At 40.9% G+C, this 21,441-nt stretch overlaps 2 protein-coding genes across 2 annotated transcripts; both read right to left on the reverse strand.

The window, feature by feature from the left end:
- Positions 1-11: 11 nt before the first annotated feature.
- On the reverse strand, positions 12-2,693 carry LOC139645178 (serotransferrin-like; the record flags this gene model as incomplete). Its single annotated transcript, XM_071520809.1, has 6 exons — positions 2,652-2,693; positions 2,392-2,540; positions 1,508-1,610; positions 1,130-1,321; positions 184-313; positions 12-60 (listed from the first exon to the last, which is right to left on the reverse strand). Coding segments are annotated over exons 1-6 (663 nt in total), but the record flags the coding sequence as incomplete, so codon positions are not given.
- A 2,088-nt stretch (positions 2,694-4,781) lies between these two features.
- Positions 4,782-19,946, reverse strand: LOC139645159 (serotransferrin-1-like). Its single transcript, XM_071520790.1, has 16 exons — positions 19,746-19,946; positions 19,378-19,477; positions 19,007-19,192; positions 18,423-18,552; positions 18,101-18,156; positions 11,200-11,361; positions 8,149-8,304; positions 7,448-7,590; positions 7,240-7,336; positions 7,118-7,141; positions 6,799-6,957; positions 5,998-6,148; positions 5,765-5,832; positions 5,458-5,642; positions 5,093-5,285; positions 4,782-4,926 (listed from the first exon to the last, which is right to left on the reverse strand). Exons 1-16 carry the CDS (start codon positions 19,944-19,946, stop codon positions 4,880-4,882), a joined length of 2,058 nt encoding a protein of 685 aa, XP_071376891.1. The 3' UTR covers positions 4,782-4,879.
- Positions 19,947-21,441: the final 1,495 nt, after the last annotated feature.

Consider the following 21,441-nt stretch of genomic DNA (forward strand, 5'->3'; position numbering starts at 1 on the left):
TGACCAGGAACAGTGAGGTGCTTGACAAAAGCCACTTCTCCAGCTCCCTCCTGCAGACACCTGTCAGAGCAACACACAGCTGCATCAACATTTGAGGAGATAGATTATTTTAGCAGCAATTTTAGCAGCAATTTATTTTATATACTAAGATTATGGAGGGATAAAAGAGAGGCTGAAACTCACAGGAAGGCTCCTCCATAGTCGTAGTAAGACTCACTGTGGGATCTGGAGCAGTCATTCTTGCACAGTTGACACAGCTTGGAACCCCGTGTTGCTCCTGGGGCACAGCTGGCCATGAAGAAGTCGCTCACCGCTACAAAACCAAAAGACACCAAAATTATCAGCTATTATTTTAGGGTCCTTAGGACATAAGTTTGTATTTCTCACACAACTGGCAACCAAGAGCAATATCAGATGTAATTTCTTTGCTTGGAGCACTAATTACTCAGTAGTGCTGGGAGAAGATTCAATATTATCGTCTTTCAGTGACATGGTGATAACACAATTATATTCCTCTGCTATTACTGCACGTTTGTTTTATTTTTGTTTACTGTATTGTATGTCTGTGTGGTTACTTGTCATTGCCTTTTTGTATTTGCTTCCTTTTTTTTTAGCCCCAACAGCAGGGGCTCTATGGATTGCATTGTTGGTTGGTCAGTTGCTCTCTGTTCACCGCTTTTGGTCACGTGGGTGAAAGTGTGGCAGGGAGTTAGATTGCAGACTCTCAATCAGGAGATCCCTGTTTGATTCCCGGCAGGGATGCAAATGCAATGTCATAGGGCTTTTAGACTCTTAGTCCTGCCTGCAAATCAATTGTCCTTTGGGATTAAATATAGAACTGAACTGAGCTGAATTCTGCTGCCTAAATTGAACAAGCAAATTTTATTTAAAAACTCTGACAAAACGAGGTATGAAACATTTTAAGGAATATTATTTGAAAACATCAGTTTGACATCACACCTAACATTACCATTCCATTCAATGGGATGAACATTCATTTGATTATTTAATGAGATTTTGCATACATGAACCATATCGTGATATCTATTGATATCGAAAAAAAATCCTTATGATTATCGTGATATTGATTTCAACCATATCACCCAGCCTTACTACACAGTTAACTCACCCTCCTCCACAGGTTTGTCTTCGACGCCTGCCCACTGAATTTGACCCATAGACACCAGAGTTCCTATGGGGATGTTCCAGCCTGCGGACTTCCCCAGCCCAGTGTGGCAGGATTTCTTCCCACGGAGATCATTGAAGCCGAACCCAGTCCCCTTCTTTGCCACAGCAACAGCATAGTAACAGGTGTCAGAAGCTGGTCACGTGCAGAAGAGGTGGGACAGTAAGAAAATAGAGTTACAAATTTTGTTCATGCAAAATGCAAAAGTTCCTCTCCATCATAAGAAGGTCTTATTGGAACAAACATATTTATTAGACTGACGGTCCCTCAAAGGGAAGACCGTTTACTGCATCAGTAAAGGCAGCTGATTACTAAACCTACTGGGGCCATAGTCCTCAGCAATAATGGGCTGCAGGTCATAGTTGTTCAGTCCAGCCACATAGACATCTCCTCCATCCAGAGTGATGGCATCTGCTTCACCAGCCTGTTAGAGAAAGAGGGCTTTAATTTCTTAACACCAAACACAATTTACCAGCTCACAGTGGCATGATGTCTTATCACTCCTCCAGTAAAATAATTAAACATACATCATGTTTTGTCGGGAATCAGATAGCCAGTGAAAACATTTGCTCGATGCAAGTTAATAATTTATTAGTTTGTTTCTGAAAGTTTGCAGGAGAAGGATAAGGATTATGGCTGAGAAGGATAAGGATTATGGCTAAGAAGAAGTGGTAAAGTGGGCATCAATAAGGTCCAAGTTATATATAAAAGCCTTGCAAAGTGCGATCATTGAAATCATGATATTGACAAGATTAGAATAACATCCCAGGCCCTGTCAGTTTGGTCGAGACATCACACTATTACACAAAGAAACCATAACAATCTGTGACCAGAATATTACATGAAAAAGAGTATCCATTATTTGAGAAAAGTGATTGGTGATGTTTGGTCACTTAAGAGTTAATTTGTAGACGGTATTATGGCGCAATATGTATAAAAAGATGGAAATGACAATTTTCTATATTGTGGATACATTCATGATTTTTTTGTTTTGTTTTGTGTATTCCTAGAAAACAATCAAAAGACTAAAGAAGAAAGACTAGAGGCACATTAGGCGTGTTGAAAAAATTGAATCGGTAGGGTAGCTGTTGTATTATTGAGCATGTTTAAAAAATATGATGGATAATAGACAATAATAGAATACTATTATTACACAATTATTACATAATAAAATATTATGGATAATATTCTGGATAATTTCTCACCTTAATTGCCTGGATGCATTCGAGAGAGCTGGCTCTTTGCACACAGGAGAACACAGCGGCTTTGGCTCTGAGGTCTGTACATTTTCTCATTTCTTGGTCCGACTTCACGCACCATTTCACGTTGTCAGCAGGAGCCGCAGACCCTGTTGCTGAAGATAACATTTGGAGCAAAAAATTATTTTTTTACAGAGTTCCTGTACTACTCTGTTCGGTAATGATGAGAAGATACTGTGCAAAATGCAAAATAAAAAAATCTTTACCAAGGTACCCAAGCAGCGCCAAAAGGAGGAGAAGCTTCATGTTGGACGGTCAGCAGCAAAGCAGACTGACAGGGAGGCAGATCCGGTTTTTATAGAAAACCTCTAAGTGGGCTGACTTGGCTGAAAAAATCCAGTTTGCCTAGGGTTTCCTAATGCTCATGCAAGTCTGTGGTGTGTGTGTGTGTGTGTGTGTGTGTCTGTGTGTGTGTGCGCGCGCGCGCGGGGTGGGGTGGGTGTGTGTGTGTGTGTGTGTGTGTGTGTGTGTGTGTGTGGGGGGGGGGGGGGGGGGGGGGGGGGGGGGGTACATGTGATGTCAAAGGGACAAGAGAGTGAGAGAGAGAACAGAAATTTCTGATATTTCGTCATAATGGAAACTCACTGGGACTATTGATCCATTGTTTCAACTATTTATCCAGAAGTCCTACTAAAAGGTGAAGAACACAAAACGATCAGTCATCCGCAGTATGGAATAGTGTCCAATGAATTAATTCCACTTCCAGTTCGAGCTGGATCTGTTTCATTGCAGAAAAATTGTTACTGACATCATATTGTGTGTCATAATTTCATTTCGTTTTGTGATAACCCCATACTACATATCGGTCAAATGGTATTTGTAAATTATCCTTTGAGTTTGTTTTAAACTGCTTGGAGTAACAGATTATTTGGATTATAGCCTAGAGAACAATACAATAAGCACCAAAACATCTGGACTCTGCAGGAAAGTATTTGAAAGTCAGTGCCTGCTGTGATTAACAGTTTAACAGCCATCTGGAACTACAAGCACTATAAAACAAACAGTAAGACCTATTTGCAAATACTATGTGACCCTGGTCTGCAACATATATATCACAGCTTTATCCTTAGAAAATAACAATTTAGCAGACCAGACCAACAGGTACAGAGAACAACAAAGTTTAAATACAGTAGGTATCTGAAACAGGTATCCCTGTCATAGCAGTAACATAACGCTGTAGACTGCTTATCAAGAACTGACCTAAAACTCCACTTTTGTGTCAGTATTGCTTTAAACATGAAGGGTTTTGCAAACCTTGAGTTATATATTTCTGAACAAAAGAATCCATTGCAGCTGGTCAGCTGCTGTCTCTAAGGTGAATGACCCAGTGAAGGATGGTATCAGTCACTTCAGTTACTGTGATTTATTTCAGGCTAAGGAAAGCAAATGACATTCCTAATGAAAAATTGGATTTATAAGGTCTTTTCTTTAGAAAAGTAAGAGTGCGACCCACATGAGAGCGTTGTTTGCTGAGTCAACATTGCTCAACACAAGAGCTAAAGTACATGTTTATATCTAAACAACACTTACCTCTTCCCTTATCAATCTTATTTGCCAAATTCTGATATATCACCCGATGACTTTCACAATAGATTTTACACCCTGCATGAGCTGCATTTTCACCAAAAGTGTGTCTGTTTCCTGGGACACTAATGAATACTGGTACTGTCCTAGCAGACAAGAAGGGGGGTTGGTGTGGTAGGTGATGCACCTTTGGAACATCCAAAATGTCATATGATATTGTAGAAATGAAGCATACATAAAACAATTCACATGGCCCTATCTTCTTTCAATAAACGATGGCAGTGTATTTGTTCTCTTTGTTTTTCTTTGGACTGCTTAAGGTGAGAGAAATGGGCAGAAGAAACCCAAAGCCTTAAGAGTTATGTGACCATAGCTGACACACCTGTGTTCAATGCAACTGACTTACAATTTGATGTTTGTTTCTGAAAGTTTGCAGGAGGAGGATAAGGATTATGGCTAAGAACAAGTGGCAGGTAAAGTGGGCGTCAATAAGGTCCAAGTTCTCCAGATATCTAGTTAAAAGCCTTGCAAAGTGCGATCATTGAAATTATGATATTGACAAGATTAGAATAACATCCCAGGCCCGGTCAATTTGGTTGAGACATCACACTATTACGCAAAGAAACCATAACAATCCAATATTACATGAAAAAGAGTATGCTTTATTTGAGAAAGGTGATTGGTGATGATTGGTCACTTAAGAGTTAATTTGTAGAGGCTATTATAGCGCAATGTGTATAAAAAAAGATGGAAATGACAATTTTCTATATTGTGGATACATTCATGATTTTTGTTTTGTTTTGTTTATTCCTAGAAAACAATCAAAAGCAAGTCATATTCGGGTCCAGCGTCGGTCGGTTGCATGAATCATTGTGGTCAGACTGAGGCATTGCATGTCCCGAGGTCCTCACTAGTTTTTTTGCTGGCAGGAATGGAAAGTGCAAGATTTCTCCAGATCTAACGGAAAGGGGAAGAATAGAATTTAAACTTTAGAATGTAGAACACACATGCATTCATATCGTGTGTGTGTGTGTGGGTGTGTTGGGAGGGGGGTGTGGGTGGAGGTGGGGGCATTTAAGGTTATGAGAATCAAAAGGTGTGTTTATTGTCCTGTACTACAAACCTGAAGCACTGTAATTGCACTGTCCGAGCATATCTATGGCAGCGATGTACACCGGTCCCAGGAAAGTCTGATAGGTCGTTCCAGCTGCTATGTCCTGGAGGCACTTAGTGGAGTCTTTGAAGAGGAGGTTCTTCCCTCCGTCTGACTCAAACATTCTGTATGTAAGGTCACTGCCAGAGGTACCAAACTTGGCCTGAAAATGAATATTTACGTATAGGCCGTATAGGTTATTCATTTTCATATTTGATTAATGAATATTATATATAGTGTTATGTTATCTAGATAATACTTGTAGTATAATACAAAACAACTTCATTCAATTTAATACAAACAACCCAAAAGTGACATTCAAGTTAGTTCCCAACCTGCTGGTCCTTGAGAATGCGCACCACCTCGCTGCGGGTCTCTGGACGTGTCACCACAGCATGTGCAGGCACTTTGGCGAGGTTACATGAGGCATACTCAGTGATTGGGACAGGAATCTCTGACCCAGGGCAGATCAGCTCATAGTCAGCAGACTTCACATCCTTAGCCCATTCTGGACCATTGCCTTTGACAAAAAGAGGTGGGACGAGGGGGAGAGAAGAATGTTGTAGTTTTATAAAAGACGATACTGTCACGGAAGAGATGTGAGAACAGGGAGATGATTAGAGGTCAGTTGCAGTCTCTTACCATCACTGTTTTCTTGAACGATTACATCTTTGATGAAGGCAACATCTCCACCACCCTCGACAAGACATCTATAATGATAGTATGCAAAACAGACACAACAGATACAAGCTTGTGATGAAGAAGCGACCGTAAGTTATGGGCTGAGTATTTCACGTTACAACATTTCAGGTTATTTATGGAATTTAAGGTAAAATCTTATGCAGCTTATCCATAAATGCACTGGTGCTCCCTACCTAAAGGCCCCAGCATAGCCATTGTACTGCTCATCAGAACTTGCTTTGCACTTGGAGTCATCTCCCACAGCTTTGCCACTACCAGCACAGAGAGCACAGAATGAAGAGGTGGGGTCTGCTCCGGGGGCACAGCCTTCACTGAAGAACTGACCTGAGGAGAGGAGGGGACAAAGTCAGTATGTTGTGTTGGTGTTACACTTACAGATATACAAGAGAAGGAGCTTAAATGATACGGCTGGTGTTTTTAAATACATTTACTATGAAAATAACAAAATCAACAATGCGTTTGCTCTACTCCCATTACTCATTGGCTCCAACTGTAAGCTAAAAACCTTTAAATACAGCTCACACATAGTTTCAATTTTAAAAAACGTTAACTGTTCTGGTACCATGAGAAGTCAGGCTATTGTAGTTATTCCCAAATCAAATGGGAACAAATTCACATTACACCGGTGACTATTTTCGGTGCTACAGAACTACTTTCCTGCTTATTAAGTTGTTTGGGGAAAAAGTCGGCCGGCCTGGTACATCGTGATGATGAAATATGCTGCCCAGAGCAACAGCATGGCTCTCTGACATGTTTTTAATAGTTTTTTTTTTTAAATACAAAGGAGTTCTGTGGCTAATGGGACATGGCTTTATTGGACATCAGCTACATGGACGAGACTTGTTATAAAAACAAATTAATTGCTGATTTTGTTATTTTCATAGGATTTGTTGATGGTAAGAAATGCATAAAAAAACACCAGCCTTATCCTTTAATATTCACAGTGTGTTGTGCACAAGTACACAATTGCTTACTGAAGTTGCAGTTCTGAGTCATTTTGTGGATGTGACCCATGGGGATGTTCCAGCCGGCGGTTCTGCCAATGCCGGTGTGACAAGACTTCTTGCCCTGCAGGTTCTCCCAGGTCACCCCAGAACCCTTCTTCACCACCGCGACAGCATAGTAAGAGGAGGCTGAGCCAGTGGATGTAAATAAATGGTGGAATAGTGGAAGCACATGAAAAAAACGATTGTTCACCAGAAAAGTTGCCATTATAAGAGTTAATTACTATTAGAAAAGGTATTGGTTTATCTGTAAAAAAGAAAACGAATAGAAACACAGGAAGGTATTTACCACTTCCAGAGGTGCTGCACAGGTCTGTGGAGAGGATAGGAGAAAATATTGTTCATATAGAAGAGGTACAATAAAACCAGAGGATTGTATGTGTCTGTTTGCATGCCATACAAGCCTCATACTTGCATTATACTGCTCCACCATGGCAGGGACCAGACCACACTTCCCAGCTGTATACACCTGTCCTCCATCCACTGCAATTGCATCAGCCTCTTTACGCTACAGAAAGGAGCAGGAACCAATAAGACCACAGATAATCAGACATGGCTACTCCACAAAATGGAGCAAAAAATTATCGGATTCCCATATTTCTATGTGAGATTGTTTCACCAGAATCTTCCTCAAACAGTCTTCCACTGAATCGCCATTCTGGCATTCAATCTTGGTCATGTTATTTTTCATTCTCCATGTGTCACACTTGGCTGTCTCAGCTTGACCCACAGCACACCATTTAATGGCACCTGAGGCCTGCTCTGGAAAGTAAAGTAAAAGGAGACAACCATAAGCCAATGGCTGCTAGACAATAGATCTGTTCCAGGCCCTGTGATTCCAGTCTTTTCCACCAGGTTCCCCTGTGTCTCCTGCCATTACACACCTGTCTTCTATCTGCAATCAGCCCTGCCTTCCTGCACAACTGCCACTCATCACTCATTAGCTCAGTACTATGAACCAGTTTCTTTCCTAGTTTAGTTTGCCAGATCGTCCTAGTATCTTCTAGTTCCTTCCTGCCTTACCTTGCCTGCCAGATTATTCTGTTTACTCAGTTCTGACTCTGCCTGGTACTGGTACCTTTGCTTGTGTTTTGCCCTCATCCTGTACCTGGTTCTGAAATTGCCTACCAATTTGAATCTGTTTACCCTGAAGTTCTGCCTGTGTGACCATTTGCTTGTCTGAGACCATGAGTTTGCCTGCCTCCTTCATTAAAGTTGCTCTGTGGATTGTATATCTGCCTCCGCCTAAGTATCTGCAATTGAGTCCTAGCCTGAGCCCTGACAGTCCTCTTGAGTTAATCTGTGTGTGTCTAGCCATACCTTTGTTCAGGGAGCGGATGATGCTCATGTATTCAGCACCCAAATACTGGAAGGAGTCTGTGGTTGAGGGCAACTGGACCAGGTTTACTGTTGAGTCCTTGAACATCAGGTTCTTGGCCGGGGCATAGTTATCAGAGGAGAACAGGTCAAAGCCCTGAAAGACACAAAGGAAGTTGGATCATGGTGTGAGCGTTGAAATTTATTCTGAAGTCTGAAAAGTATGACATCTCTGGCGACTTCTAGCGACTTTCTGAGCAGCCAATAGCTACTTTCCTTGGAAAAGAGTTGGCAACACTGCTAACTTAGCCCACACAGTGTAATGCTTGATTTGAAGGCCTGTCGAGGTTACAATAAATACGCCTATCAAAACATATCGATTGTGTTTTATTGTTCCACTACTTACTTTTCATCATAGTGATAATGGGTAAAATGATAGATAAAATTTGACATTTGTCTTGTCCCACACTGTGCCACAGCAACACTAAAATAATATAGCTATGTGTAATAAGAGAATTGAAGCAGATATTTAAAAGTAACGCAAAAGTTACTTTCCCTAGTAACTAATTAGTGTGCCTGCTTTGCAATGCAAAGGAGCACACTCTTAATATTGCTCATACTTATTATTATTCTTCCTTGCAAAACTTCGGCGCGTAACTAGTCTCGGGGCGTAGCTGCGACACCCCTCAAAATACATCAAAACGTGCGCCTTGAACGGGAATCAAGTGCTATGACTTTTCTTAGAGATTGTACGTAAAGTTTTCGCACGAAGTGCCAAAACGTGCGATTTTCGGCCCATTGAAATGAATGGAGAATCGGAAAAAAAATCGCACAAATTCATCAAATCTGCCCCTCTTTGGAGCCACGCCACTCGGTCATACTTTGTCGCAGAAACATGATTAAAAGTTTACACGGGTCACAAGACTTTGAACTCTGTTGGTCTAAAGACACTTTTCAATAGCTACTACGGTTTTTACGCAATCGCAGATTACGTTTTATACGACTTTTGGACAGTTTCAGATTTTATAATGGGTGTGTATTGCGCGGAATGTTCAGACCTAGAGCACGTGATGTCGTCACACACTCTAGCTCCACGCCTTCAAGTTTGATCAGAAATCTTCCAAACATTATCATCTTAGTCCCACAGCTTCCACTCTACAAGCAAGCTTTATACACCAAATTGTAGGCATTTTTGTCCTCTCTCACCCAATGTTACTTCCATTGAAATAGGACCCACGGTTTTTGAATAAATCGCCCAAAAGGGCAGGGAGTGCTGTCCGACACTCCCATCCGCTTCCATGTAATTTGACCGCTCAAACCCAGAGTGAGAAGAAGAAAAGAAGGTGATTCATATTTTATCACAGCTCCTTTAGTTTAAATCATACAGACACATGTCATACATCAGTGTCGCCGGTGAAGTCTTGGGACGCTCAAAGTGAAAAAACATTTTCGATGCGAGCTTTACTTTTCGAGATACAGGGATTTGTTCGGGAACAGTCTTGGCTTATTGTGAGTGCTAATGAAACATTAGTTCAAAGTTTCCCGCCACAGGGGGGCCTGTATCCATAGCAACTAGTGACTCGGTCTCTGGGCAGAAATTCTCACACCTGCCCGTGATTGGCTAGGTCGACAGTTAATACTGTTTAATACTGTTTAATACTGTCATACTGTTTGTGTTTGTGTGTGTGCGAGGGATGGAGATGCGCACCAAGCAGCAGGCACACTCAAAATTTCCTGAAATTTTCTAGTATTATTATTATTCTTCCTTGCAAAACTTCGGCGCGTAACTAGTCTCGGGGCGTTGTTGCGACACCCCTCAAAATACATCAAAACGTGCGTCTTGATCGGGAATCAAGTGCTATGACTTTTTTTAGAGATTGTACGTAAATTTTTCGCACGAAGTGCGAAAACGTGCGATTTTCGGCCCATTGAAATGAATGGAGAATCGGAAAAAAAATCACAGAAATTCATCAAACCGGCCCCTCTTTAGAGCCACGCCACTTGGTCATACTTTGTCGCAGAAACATGATTAAAAGTTTACACGGGTCACAAGACTTTGAACTCTGTTGGTCTAAAGACACTTTTCAATAGCTACTACTGTTTTTACGCAATCGCAGTTTACGTTTTATAAGACTTTTGGACAGTTTCAGATTTTATAATGGGTGTGTATTGCGCGGAATGTTCAGACCTAGAGCAAGCGATGTCGTCACACACTCTAGCTCCACGCCTTCAAGTTTGATCAGAAATCTTCCAAACATTATCATCTTAGTCCCACAGCTTCCACTCTACAAGCAAGATTTATACACCAAATTGTAGGCATTTTTGTCCTCTCTCACCCAATGTTACTTCCATTGAAATAGGACCCACGGTTTTTGAATAAATCGCCCAACTGTGCAGGGAGTGCCGTCCGACACTCCCATCCGCTTCCATGTAATTTGACCGCTCAAACCCAGAGTGAGAAGAAGAAAAGGAGGTGATTTATATTTTATCACAGCTCCTTTTTTTTAAAATCATACAGACACAAGTCATACATCAGTGTCGCCAGTGAAGTCTTGGGACGCTCAAAGTGAAAAAACATTTTCGATGCGAGCTTTACTTTTCGAGATACAGGGATTTGTTCGGGGACAGTCTTGGCTTATTGTGAGTGCTAATGAAACATTAGTTCAAAGTTTCCCGCCACAGGGGGGCCTGTATCCATAGCAACTAGTGACTCGGTCTCTGGGCAGAAATTGTCACACCTGCCTGTGATTGGCTAGGTCGACAGTTAATACTGTTTAATACTGTCATACTGTTTGTGTTTGTGTGTGTGCGAGGGATGGAGATGCGCACCAAGCAGCAGGCACACTCAAAATTTCCTGAAATTTTCTAGTTACTTTTATTATGCAGTAATTGGTAAAGTAATTCAATTACTTTTTGAGAGAAGTAACTAGTAACTGTAACTAATTACTAATTTTCAGTAACTTGCCCAACACAGGATGATTTTGAGGATTTTGATGATTTTGATGATTTTGATGATTTTGTGGATTATGTGGCTTTTGATGCTTTTGAGGCTTTTGATGCTTTTGAGGCTTTTGTAGATTAACTCAGCCAGGGCTGGGTCCTTGCGGCTGACCACAGCATGGGCTGGTACCCTGGCCAGGTGGCAGGTCTTGTAGCTGTCGATACTTGCTCTGGTGCCATCCTTGCACAGCAGCTCGTAGTTGGCCTTTTCTGCATCTGTGAAAGTGTAACACAGTCAAAATTTCAATGTTAAATAAATGTAACTTTTTTTTTTTATCTAGTGAAATTAGATTGAGGTTGGATGCTCTTTCGCAGCAATACTCTTCCTCACAGTTACACATATTCATGCCTGGCAGCTGCCCCATACAGTCAGTCAAACTCAAGCCAGTGACTCTCCAGTCACAAGCTTGCTTCCCTAACTAGTTTACCACCAACCCAAAAAATTAAGAGGCTAAACATTTTTAAGTCAAAGGTAAGCAGTATTGTTTTGGAGCAAAAGAGTAACAATGAGTTTAGTCTATTGCAAATGTTGGACAATACAACATTTCAATTATAGCAATAATAGACAGCCATACCATACCATAACTAAATTCTACTGGAAACATAACAAACCACGAATCAAACTATCCACCCTGCAGAAACCGAGAGATCGTGGAGGCCTAGCCGCCCCAAATTTCCGATTCTACCACCTTGCAAATCATCTTCAGTATATACTCATATGGTTGCAAGAGACTCAACAATCACAACACCCCTGGCTGGATATAGAACAACATGACTGCCAAGAATTATCAGTATCAGATCTCCCGTTCCTTACCCAGTCAATTAAAAAACTGTTTCAAAAACCCATTCATTGCAGCGACTCTGACAGCTTGGTGGAAATCCAACCAAATCACACACCACACATCTTCAAATAAATTTACCCCAATCTGGCACAACCCTGACTTTCAGATCAAAAATAAACCACTATCATTCAATTTATGGAAAAAAGTAGGAATTACACATCTGGAACACTTATTTGAACATGGCTCACTCGAAACACTAAAACAGAAATATGATATCAGTGGTAACAGCTTCTTACAATATTCACAACTGAAACACTGTTTAAAAGGAAAAATCAGCACATCAAACAACACTCTGCAAACAGCCCCATTGTTCAATCAACTCAAACTTATAGCCACTCAGAAAAAACCCTTCTCAAAAATGTACAAACTTTTAATAAAAACAGACAATAATCTCCCATGACCTGTCCAAGATTGGGAAAAAGACCTAGCTGTTACCATCGATATCAACTCCTGGATGCACATCTGCAACAACATCTTCTCAATGTCCAATAACTCCAAACTGCAACTTATTCAATACAAAAGTTCACCTCACCCAATCTAAACTACACAAAATGGGACTCACAGACAACGACACCTGCACACACTGCACATTAAACACTAGAGATGATTACCTTCATGTCACCTGGCTCTGCCCACCCATTCAAACATTCTGGACAAGCATCACACATACACTATCCTCAACCATAGTTCGCACCATTCCAGCCTCCCCATCTATGTGTCTGCTAGGAGATCTCTCATCAATTGAACCGCCATGGAAATATGAAAATCCCATACTGGTTGCTCTAACAATCGCTAAAAAGACAATCCTCCTAAACTGGAAAGACAGAAATAACCTTTCAACATCCCAGTGGCACCTTCTACTATCTGACTATATCACAACAGAAAGACAAATAGCATTAAAAAACAATCAAATAGACTCATTTCACATATGCTGGACCCCATTTATCAATATCACTTGTCTACCCATGTAACACAAACCAATATACATACATACACACACGGACACATCCTCACCCAAATAACAACCTCCCCCTACTGCCAGTGACACCAGTGCCCCCCCACCTATACATACTTGAACTGTGGATTAGACAGCCCTCAAACCCTGCCAGGACCCCCCCCCATACTACAATATTGGACAAAGTTCAAAATAATGTAATAACAAGTTAAAAATAGTGATGCACAAACTAATTGTGCACTTGGTTCTGAAGCCTACCTCTATGATATATATAAACATCGAACAAAAAGTTTGGAAATTTGTGTTTGGTAGATTATTTCTCTGTTGTAACAATGCTTCTTGGCAATACATTTTATACCGTTGGAAAGCCTGTTTATTTCCCTTTTAAATGGTGCCTCATTTGTAAGGAACATGCATTTGTGGGATGAGCAGCACAGCTGAGTATGTGGGTTGCGCTCATGTAAAATTTGCCAAATCTTCTCTGCCAATGCCAAACAGCTTATTCTGCTGTTGCTATTGACTCTTGTTTGATGTTGTTTGGTAGATTGGATGATTGAAGTCTATCAGTAACAAGGAAGAAACAAGACATATTGGCAATTTTACAATTTATTCATTTAACAAACAGTCAGGAGCCTCAGTAGCGTGTGGAAGAACCATACACAGCCACAACAGCCTGGCACCTCCTCCTCATGCTGGTCACCAGCCTGGTCACACACTGCTGTGGGATGGCATTCCACTCCTCAACCAGGATTTGTCGCAAGTCAGCCAACGTGGTTGTGTTGGTCACTCTAGCACGAACAGCACGCCCAAGTTGATCCCATAAGTGTTCAATTGGGTTGAGGTCAGGACTGTTGGCAGGCCATTCCATTCTCTCTACTCCCAAATTCTGGAGGTAGTCTCTGATAAACCCCGCTCTGTGGGGGCGAGCGTTGTCATCTTGGAGGATGGAGTTCGGTCCCAGACTGTGGAGATATGGGATCGCCACTGGTTGCAGAATCTCATCTCGATATCTCTCTGCATTGAGATCGCCTCCGATGATGACAAGCCTTTTCCAGTGATGGAGATGCCGCCCCACACCATCACACTGCCTCCACCAAAAGGTGTTACTCTATCGGTGCAGCAATCAGCATAGCGTTCTCCCCGTCTTCTCCACACTTTGACCCTACGATCCAACTTCCGTAGGCAGAATCTGGACTCATCGCTGAACATAACGTTCCTCCACATGTTCAGGTTCCAGTGCAGGTGTTGCCGACACCAGCGCAAACGGGCCTGACGGTGAAGGGCAGTCATGGCAGGCCTCCTGGCAGCCCCATGAGCCCGGAGATTGGCTGCGTGCAGTCTGTTCCGGATCGTCTGGGCCGAGAGCCGTGTGCCATAGCGTCCTGCAAACCTTGACTGCAAATATGTAGAAGACAGCCTACGGTTCCTAAGTGCTGAAAGGGTGAGGAACCGGTCTTCTTGGGGTGTCGTCTTCTTGGGACGCCCACTTCGCGGTCTGTCTCTGACATCCCCCGTTTCATGGAACTTGGCCTTCAGTTTGGAGATGGTACTATGGCTCACTCCAAATAATGCCACAACTTGCTTTTGTGGAACACCAGCTTGAAGTTGCCCTATCGCACAGGCCTTATCAAGATCAGACAAACGTGGCATGCCGATTCTTGGAGCAGACACCAATTGACCACTGTAGCAGGGCCCATGCTCACAGGTGCTGCCAATCAGGTGCCAATCAGGTACCTGATTGTCAGCACCTGGGGGTACCGGAAGCTCAAAACAAGAGTCAATAGCAACAGCAGAATAAGCTGTTTGGCATTGGCAGAGAAGATTTGGCAAATTTTTCATGAGCGCAACCCACATACTCAGCTGTGCTGCTCATCCCACAAATGCATGTTCCTTACAAATGGGGCACCATTTAAAAGGGAAATAAACAGGCTTTCCAACGGTATAAAATGTATTGCCAAGAAGCATTGTTACAACAGAGAAACAACCAAACACAAAACATCCAAGGGGGTGAATACTTTTTATATATGTATATATATATATATATGAACATCGAACAAAAAGTTTGGAAATTTGTGTTTGGTTATTTCTCTGTTGTAACAATGCTTCTTGGCAATACATTTATATATATATATATATATATATATATACAGTGCCTATAAAAAGTATTCACCCCCTTGGATGTTTTCCCCTTTTATTGCTTTTATAAATGGAATCATGGTCAATAAAATGTGGCTTTTTTTGACAAGAATTTACAAAAAAAAACTCTTTAATGTCAAAGTGAAAACGGATTTCTACAATGTAATGTAAATTAATTAAAAATATATCATGTAAAATAAGTGACTGCATAAATATTCACCCCCTTTAAAATGACTGACCTAATTCAACAGAGGTCCAGCCAATTGGTGCTAGTAGTCTCACAACTAGTGAAATGGAGCTCACCTGAGTGCAGTGAATGTGTCTCAAGTGATTGTAGTATAAAGACACCTGTGTCTGGAAGGTCCAGTCACTGGTTAATCAGCATTCCTGGCTACAATTACACCATGAAGACAAAAGAACACTCCAAGCAACTCCGAGAAAAGGTTATTGAAAAGTATAATTCAGGGGATGGATACAAAAAAATTTCCAAGTCACTGAACATCCCCTGGAGTTCAGTTAAATCCATCATTAAGAAATGGAAGGAATATGGCACATGTGTAAATCTGCCTAGAGCAGGCCGTCCTCACAAACTGAGTGACTGTGCAAGAAGGAGACTAGTGAGGGAGGCCACCAAGACACCTATGACTACTCTGAAGGAGTTAAAAGCTTCAGCAGCTGAGATAGGAGAGACTCTGCATACAACAACTGTTGCCCGGGTTCTTCACCAGTCAAAGCTTTATGGGAGAGTGGCAAAGAGAAAGCCACTGTTGAAGAAAGCTCATATTAAATCTCGACTACAGTTTGCCCAAAGGCATGTGGGAGACTCCAAGGTCAACTGGAAGAAGGTTCTTTGGTCTGATGAGACCAAAATGGAGCTTTTTGGCCATCAGACTAGACGCTATGTTTGGTGGACACCAAACACTGCACATCACCACAAACACACCATCCCCACTGTGAAGCATGGTGGTGGCAGCATCATGCTGTGGGGATGCTTCTCTGCAGCAGGCCCTGGAAGGCTTGTAAAGGTAGAGGGTAGAATGAATGCAGCAATATATAGGGAAATCCTGGAGGACAATCTGATTCAGTCTGCAAGAGAACTACGACTTGGGAGAAGATTTATTTTTCAGCAAGACAATGACCCGAAGCATACAGCGAAAGCTACGCAGAAATGGTTTAAAGACAACAAGGTGAATGTTCTGGAGTGGCCGAGTCAAAGCCCAGACCTCAATCCAATAGAGAATTTGTGGCTGGACTTGAAAAGGGCTGTTCACGCCCGATCCCTGTGCAACCTGACAGAGCTTGAGCAGTTTTGCAAAGAAGAATGGAGTAAAATTGCAGTGTCCGGATGTGCAAGCCTGATTGAGACCTATCCACACAGACTCAGTGCTGTGATTGCGGCCAAAGGTGCATCTACTTAATACTGACTTGAAGGGGGTGAATATTTATGCAGTCACTTATTTTAAATTATATATTTTTAATTAATTTACATTACATTGTAGGAATCCGTTTTCACTTTGACATTAAAGAGTTTTTTTTTGTAAATTCTTGTCAAAAAAAGCCACATTTTATTGACCATGATTCCATTTATAAAAGCAATAAAAGGGGAAAATATCCAAGGGGGTGAATACTTTTTATAGGCACTGTATATATATATATATAATTTTATTTTGTTCAGTGTAGGCCTCTACTATATTCTACAGGCTACCTCTATCCTAAATGTTACCTTTATGTTCAATGTGAATGAATCACACGACTGCTATACAGCTGTTAGTGACTGTTGCACTAAAATGTCACAATGACAATGTTACAATGAATATTGAACTAAAGTACAAGTTCAAATGTTGCACTAAAGTTACAATATGAATATATAAAATAAATAAATATAAAAATAAATAAATAAAAATAAATCTAAAATGTTAAAGTAACAATGTTACAATGTATGTTACAATAAAGTAACAATGTTGAAATATGTTGATGGTTGTTGTTTTTTTTTGTCTTTGCTCTCAGTATTCATATTGGTGTTGTATAAGGGTTTTTGATATGTAAAATAGTCACACTAGAATGTGATAGAGCATTCTAGTGGCAATGCTGGGGACTGCCAGTGACAGAGTTTTAAATGTGTTAATAATTGGGCTGGGATATATAAGAATTTTGATGACTGCATAGGAGAAATATGTTAATTCAGTATGCAACACATTATCCCACCGGTCACAATTGTGACCGACCATAAAACACACTTTTTCACCTACTTTTCCATGAAAATTTCAAAAAATAATGATTGATTATTTCAAAGGGTTACTAATGACACATGATTTGGATATTTTCATGTCTGGGAAAAATTCGGGATTAAATGGGTTAAAAATCTAGTGCAATGGTTTCTACTCAGTCAGGACAAGTTTGATGTTGATTTCTAACGCAGTGAGCATCATTATTTTCAATTCAGGCATATTGCAATTCTGATCATCAACGTAAGGTTACCTGGCAGTAGTAACTACACCTAACCGTAGGCTAAACGTTACGCTGTCACCATGGAAATGTTGGTGGAATTTCTTTTATCAGTGGTGGATTCCTTTTCACAGTGATAAGGCTTTTTTCATTTGAGCACGGCTAGGTGTGCTGTTATGCTGATTTGAAGCAGGTTAGAAAGCTTACTTGACCAGTCAGACTGTGCAGTCGGAACTACCTGTTGTGTACTGTGATTATGAATACAAGCATGATTCAGCAATAAAGAAGATCCTCATATTGTGAGGATCTTCAGTCTCACAATATGAAGCCTTTATCATGTTTGTCATAAAGGTTTAAACACAGCATACATACATATGACAAAACCATGAGAAAAATTGCATACAAGCACCCACTTGTAGTTTGATTAGCAACAAATAAACATGACATTTCTATTCATGGTCTCATTACACCGAATTGGAACATCCAACCAGCTTGCATGGCTGGGACTACCTTTGGTATTAGTCAATATTAAATATGCAGTCATCCATATTGGTGTTGATAATCTGGTGATACTGACCAGGAACAGTGAGGTGGTCGACAAAAGCCACTTCTCCAGCTCCCTCCTGCAGACACCTGTCAGAGCAACACACAGATGCATCAACATTTGAGGACATAGATTGTTTTAGCAGCAATAGTGTGCTAAGATTACGCAGGAAAGATTTATTTCAGTAGTGAGGGAAGAATTCAGAAAGCATTAACATAATAAAAAAAATGCAATGGGCTTACAATGTGAGGTACGTTACATTATCCTATTTGGAGAGCAAATGTTATAGAGGTTGGTGAAGGTGAATAAAGTTCATGGTAGCACTGAGAGGGATAAAAGACAGGCTGAAACTCACAGGAAGGCTCCTCCATAGTCGTAGTAACGCTCACTGTGGGATCTGGAGCAGTTATCCTTGCACAGCTGACAAAGCTTGGAACCCGGCGTTGCTCCTGGGGCACAGCTGCCACTGAAGAAGTCGCTCACCGCTACAAAACCAAAAGGGACACCAAAATTATCAGCTATTATTTTAGGGTCCTTAAGACATAAGTTTGTATTTCTCACACAAATGGCAACCAAGACCAATACCAGATGTAATTTCTTAGCTTGGAGCAGTGTACTAAACAACAGGGCTGGGCGATAATTCAATATTATTGTTTATCGTCTTTCAGTGGAATCATATCGTCATGACATGGTGATTTGGGATATAGTGACACACAATTCTATTCCTCTACTATTACTGCACATTTTACTTTCTGAGGTATGAAACATGTTAAGGAATATTATTTGAAAACATAAGTTTTGTTGTTTTTGTTGATTATTTAATGTGATTTTGCACGTGAGCCATATCGTGATATCTATCGTTATCGAAAAACAATCCTTATGATTATCGTGATATTGATTTCAACCATATCCCCCAGCCTTACCACACAGTTAACTCACCCTCCTCCACATCATTGACGTCTGTCAACTGAATTTGACCCATAGACACCAGAGTTCCTATGGGGATGTTCCAGCCTGCGAACTTCCCCAGCCCAGTGTGGCAGGATTTCTTCCCGCGGAGATCATTGAAGCCGAACCCAGTCCCCTGCTTTGCCACAGCAACAGCATAGTAACAGTTGTCTGAATCTGGTCACGTGCAGAAGAGGTGGGACAGTGAGAAAATAGTTAAAAAATTTTGTTCATGCAAAATGCAAAAGTTCCTCTCCATCATAACAAGGTCTTATTGGAACAAATCTATTTATTAGACTGACTGTCCCTCAAAGGGAAGACCGTTTACTGCATCAGTAAAGGCAGCTGATTACTAAACCTACTGGGGCCATAGTCCTCAGCAATAATGGGCTGCAGGTCATAGTTCAGTCCAGCCTCATAGACATCTCCTCCATCCAAAGTGATGGCATCTGCTTCACCAGCCTGTTAGAGAAAGAGAGCTTTAATTTCTTAACACCAAACATGATTTACCAGCTCACAGTGGCATGATGTCTTATCACTCCAACAGTAAAATAATGTATACATACATCATGTTTTGTTGGGAATCAGATGGCCATTGCAAACATTTGCTGGCCACCATAAAAAAGAACAAAGACCAGAGGCACATTAGACATTAGAGGCGTGTTAAAAAAAATCATATCTTTAGGGTATTCTAATAATATTCTGGATAATATTCTGGATAATTTCTCACCTTAATTGCCTTGATGCATTCTAAAGAGTTGTTTCTTTGCACACAGGAGAACACAGAAGCGATGGCTGCAAGGTCTTTACATTTTCTCATTTCTTGGTCCGACTTCACACACCATTTCACGGTTGTTGAAAAATTAGTAAAATTAGTTTCTGTGCTTTCACCAAGGCACCCAAGCAACACCAAGAGGAGGAGAAGCTTCATGTTGGACGGTCAACACAGCAAAGCATACTGTCAGGGAGGCAGATCCATCTTTTATAGAAAACCTCTAAGTGGGCTGACTTGGCTGAAAAAATGGCATACTTTTCTTAGTGTTTCCTTTTGCGCGTGCATGCCCTGGTGCGTGTGGGTACATGGGATGGCAAAGAGACGAGAGAGAGAGAGAGAGAGAGAGAGAGAGTGAGAGAGAGAGAGAGAGAGAGAGAGAAGAGAGAGAGAGAGAGAGAGAGAGAGAGAGAGAGAGAGAGAGAGAGAGAGAGAACTGAAATTTCTTGTTTTTGCTCCAATGAAAACTTACTGGGCCTATTGATGAGAACACAAAATGATCAGTCGCAGTCTCAGTTGCAGTATGGAATGATTCTCTTCCTGTTCAAGCTGCATATCTGTTTCATTACAGAACATTTTTTTACTGATATCATCATATTTTGTGTCATAATTTGATAGTGCTTCCCATTGAGCCACATACTGGTGAGATAAATCTTGTGATAACCCATTTCTATATATCGGTCAAATTTGTTTTGAACTGCTTGGAATAACAGATGATTTGGATTGTAGAGAACAATACAGAAAAGCACCAAAAAATCTCTCTGGACTCTGCAGGAAAGTATTTGAAAGTCAGTGCTTGCTGTGATTCACATTTTAATTGGAAATATAGGTATTGTCCTAATGCAGTAAACCCCAAGCATCTGGAACTCCATGCACTATAAAACAAATATGTGCAAATACTATGTGACCCTGGTCTGCAACATATACTGTATATCACAGCTTTAGCCTTAGAAAATAACAATTTAGCAGACCAGACCAACAGGTACAGAGAACAACAAAATTTACATACAGTAGGTATCTGAAACGAGTAATATAGCAGTAACATAACGCTGTAGACTGCTTATCAAGAACTGACCTAAAACTCCACTTTTGTGTCAGTATTGCTTTGAACATGAAGGGGTTTTGCAAAACCTTGAGTTATATATTTCTGAACAAAAGAATCCATGGCAGCTGGTCAGCTGCTGTAAAGTCTTTTACTTAAGAAAAACCAGAGTGCGACCCAGATGAGAGCGGTGTTTGCGGAGTCAGCATTGCTCAACACAAGAGCTAAAGTACATGTTGATCTCTAAATTAAACAACAACACTTACCTCTTCCCTTAAAAATCTAATTTGCCAAATTCTGAAATATCATCACAATACATGTCATTTTACACCCTGCATGAGCTACATATTTGCCGTAAGTGTGTCTGTTTCCTGGGACACTAATGAATACTGGTACTGTCCTAGCAGACAAGAAGGGGGGTTGGTGTGTTGGGTGGTACACCTTTGGAACATCCAAGATGTCATATGATATTGTAGAAATGAAGCATACATAAAACAATTCACATGGCCCTATCTTCTTTCGATAAACAATGGCAGTGTATTTGTTCTTTGTTTTTCTTTGGACTGCTTAAGGTGAGAGAAATGGGCAGAAGAAACCCAAAGCCTTAAGAGT

Source organism: Centroberyx affinis, unplaced genomic scaffold (genome assembly GCF_046629955.1).
Source record: "Centroberyx affinis isolate AG114_WGS23_722 - 3 ecotype Tasmania unplaced genomic scaffold, CSIRO-AGI_Caff_v1 ptg000826l_1, whole genome shotgun sequence".
Classification (NCBI taxonomy): Eukaryota; Metazoa; Chordata; class Actinopteri; order Beryciformes; family Berycidae; genus Centroberyx; species Centroberyx affinis.

What these genes read in the sequence shown, in the direction of transcription:
- LOC139645159 (XM_071520790.1), bottom strand. Translation starts at nt 19,946, where the DNA reads ATGAAGCTTCTCCTCCTCTTGGTGTTGCTTGGGTGCCTTGGTGAAAGC. An exon ending in GACTCAGAACTGCAACTTCA is followed by an intron (nt 6,149 to 6,798) that starts GTAAGCAATTGT and finishes TCCTCTCCTCAG; the next exon opens with GTCAGTTCTTCAGTGAAGGC. An exon ending in CGTTCAAGAAAACAGTGATG is followed by an intron (nt 5,643 to 5,764) that starts GTAAGAGACTGC and finishes TTTTTGTCAAAG; the next exon opens with GCAATGGTCCAGAATGGGCT.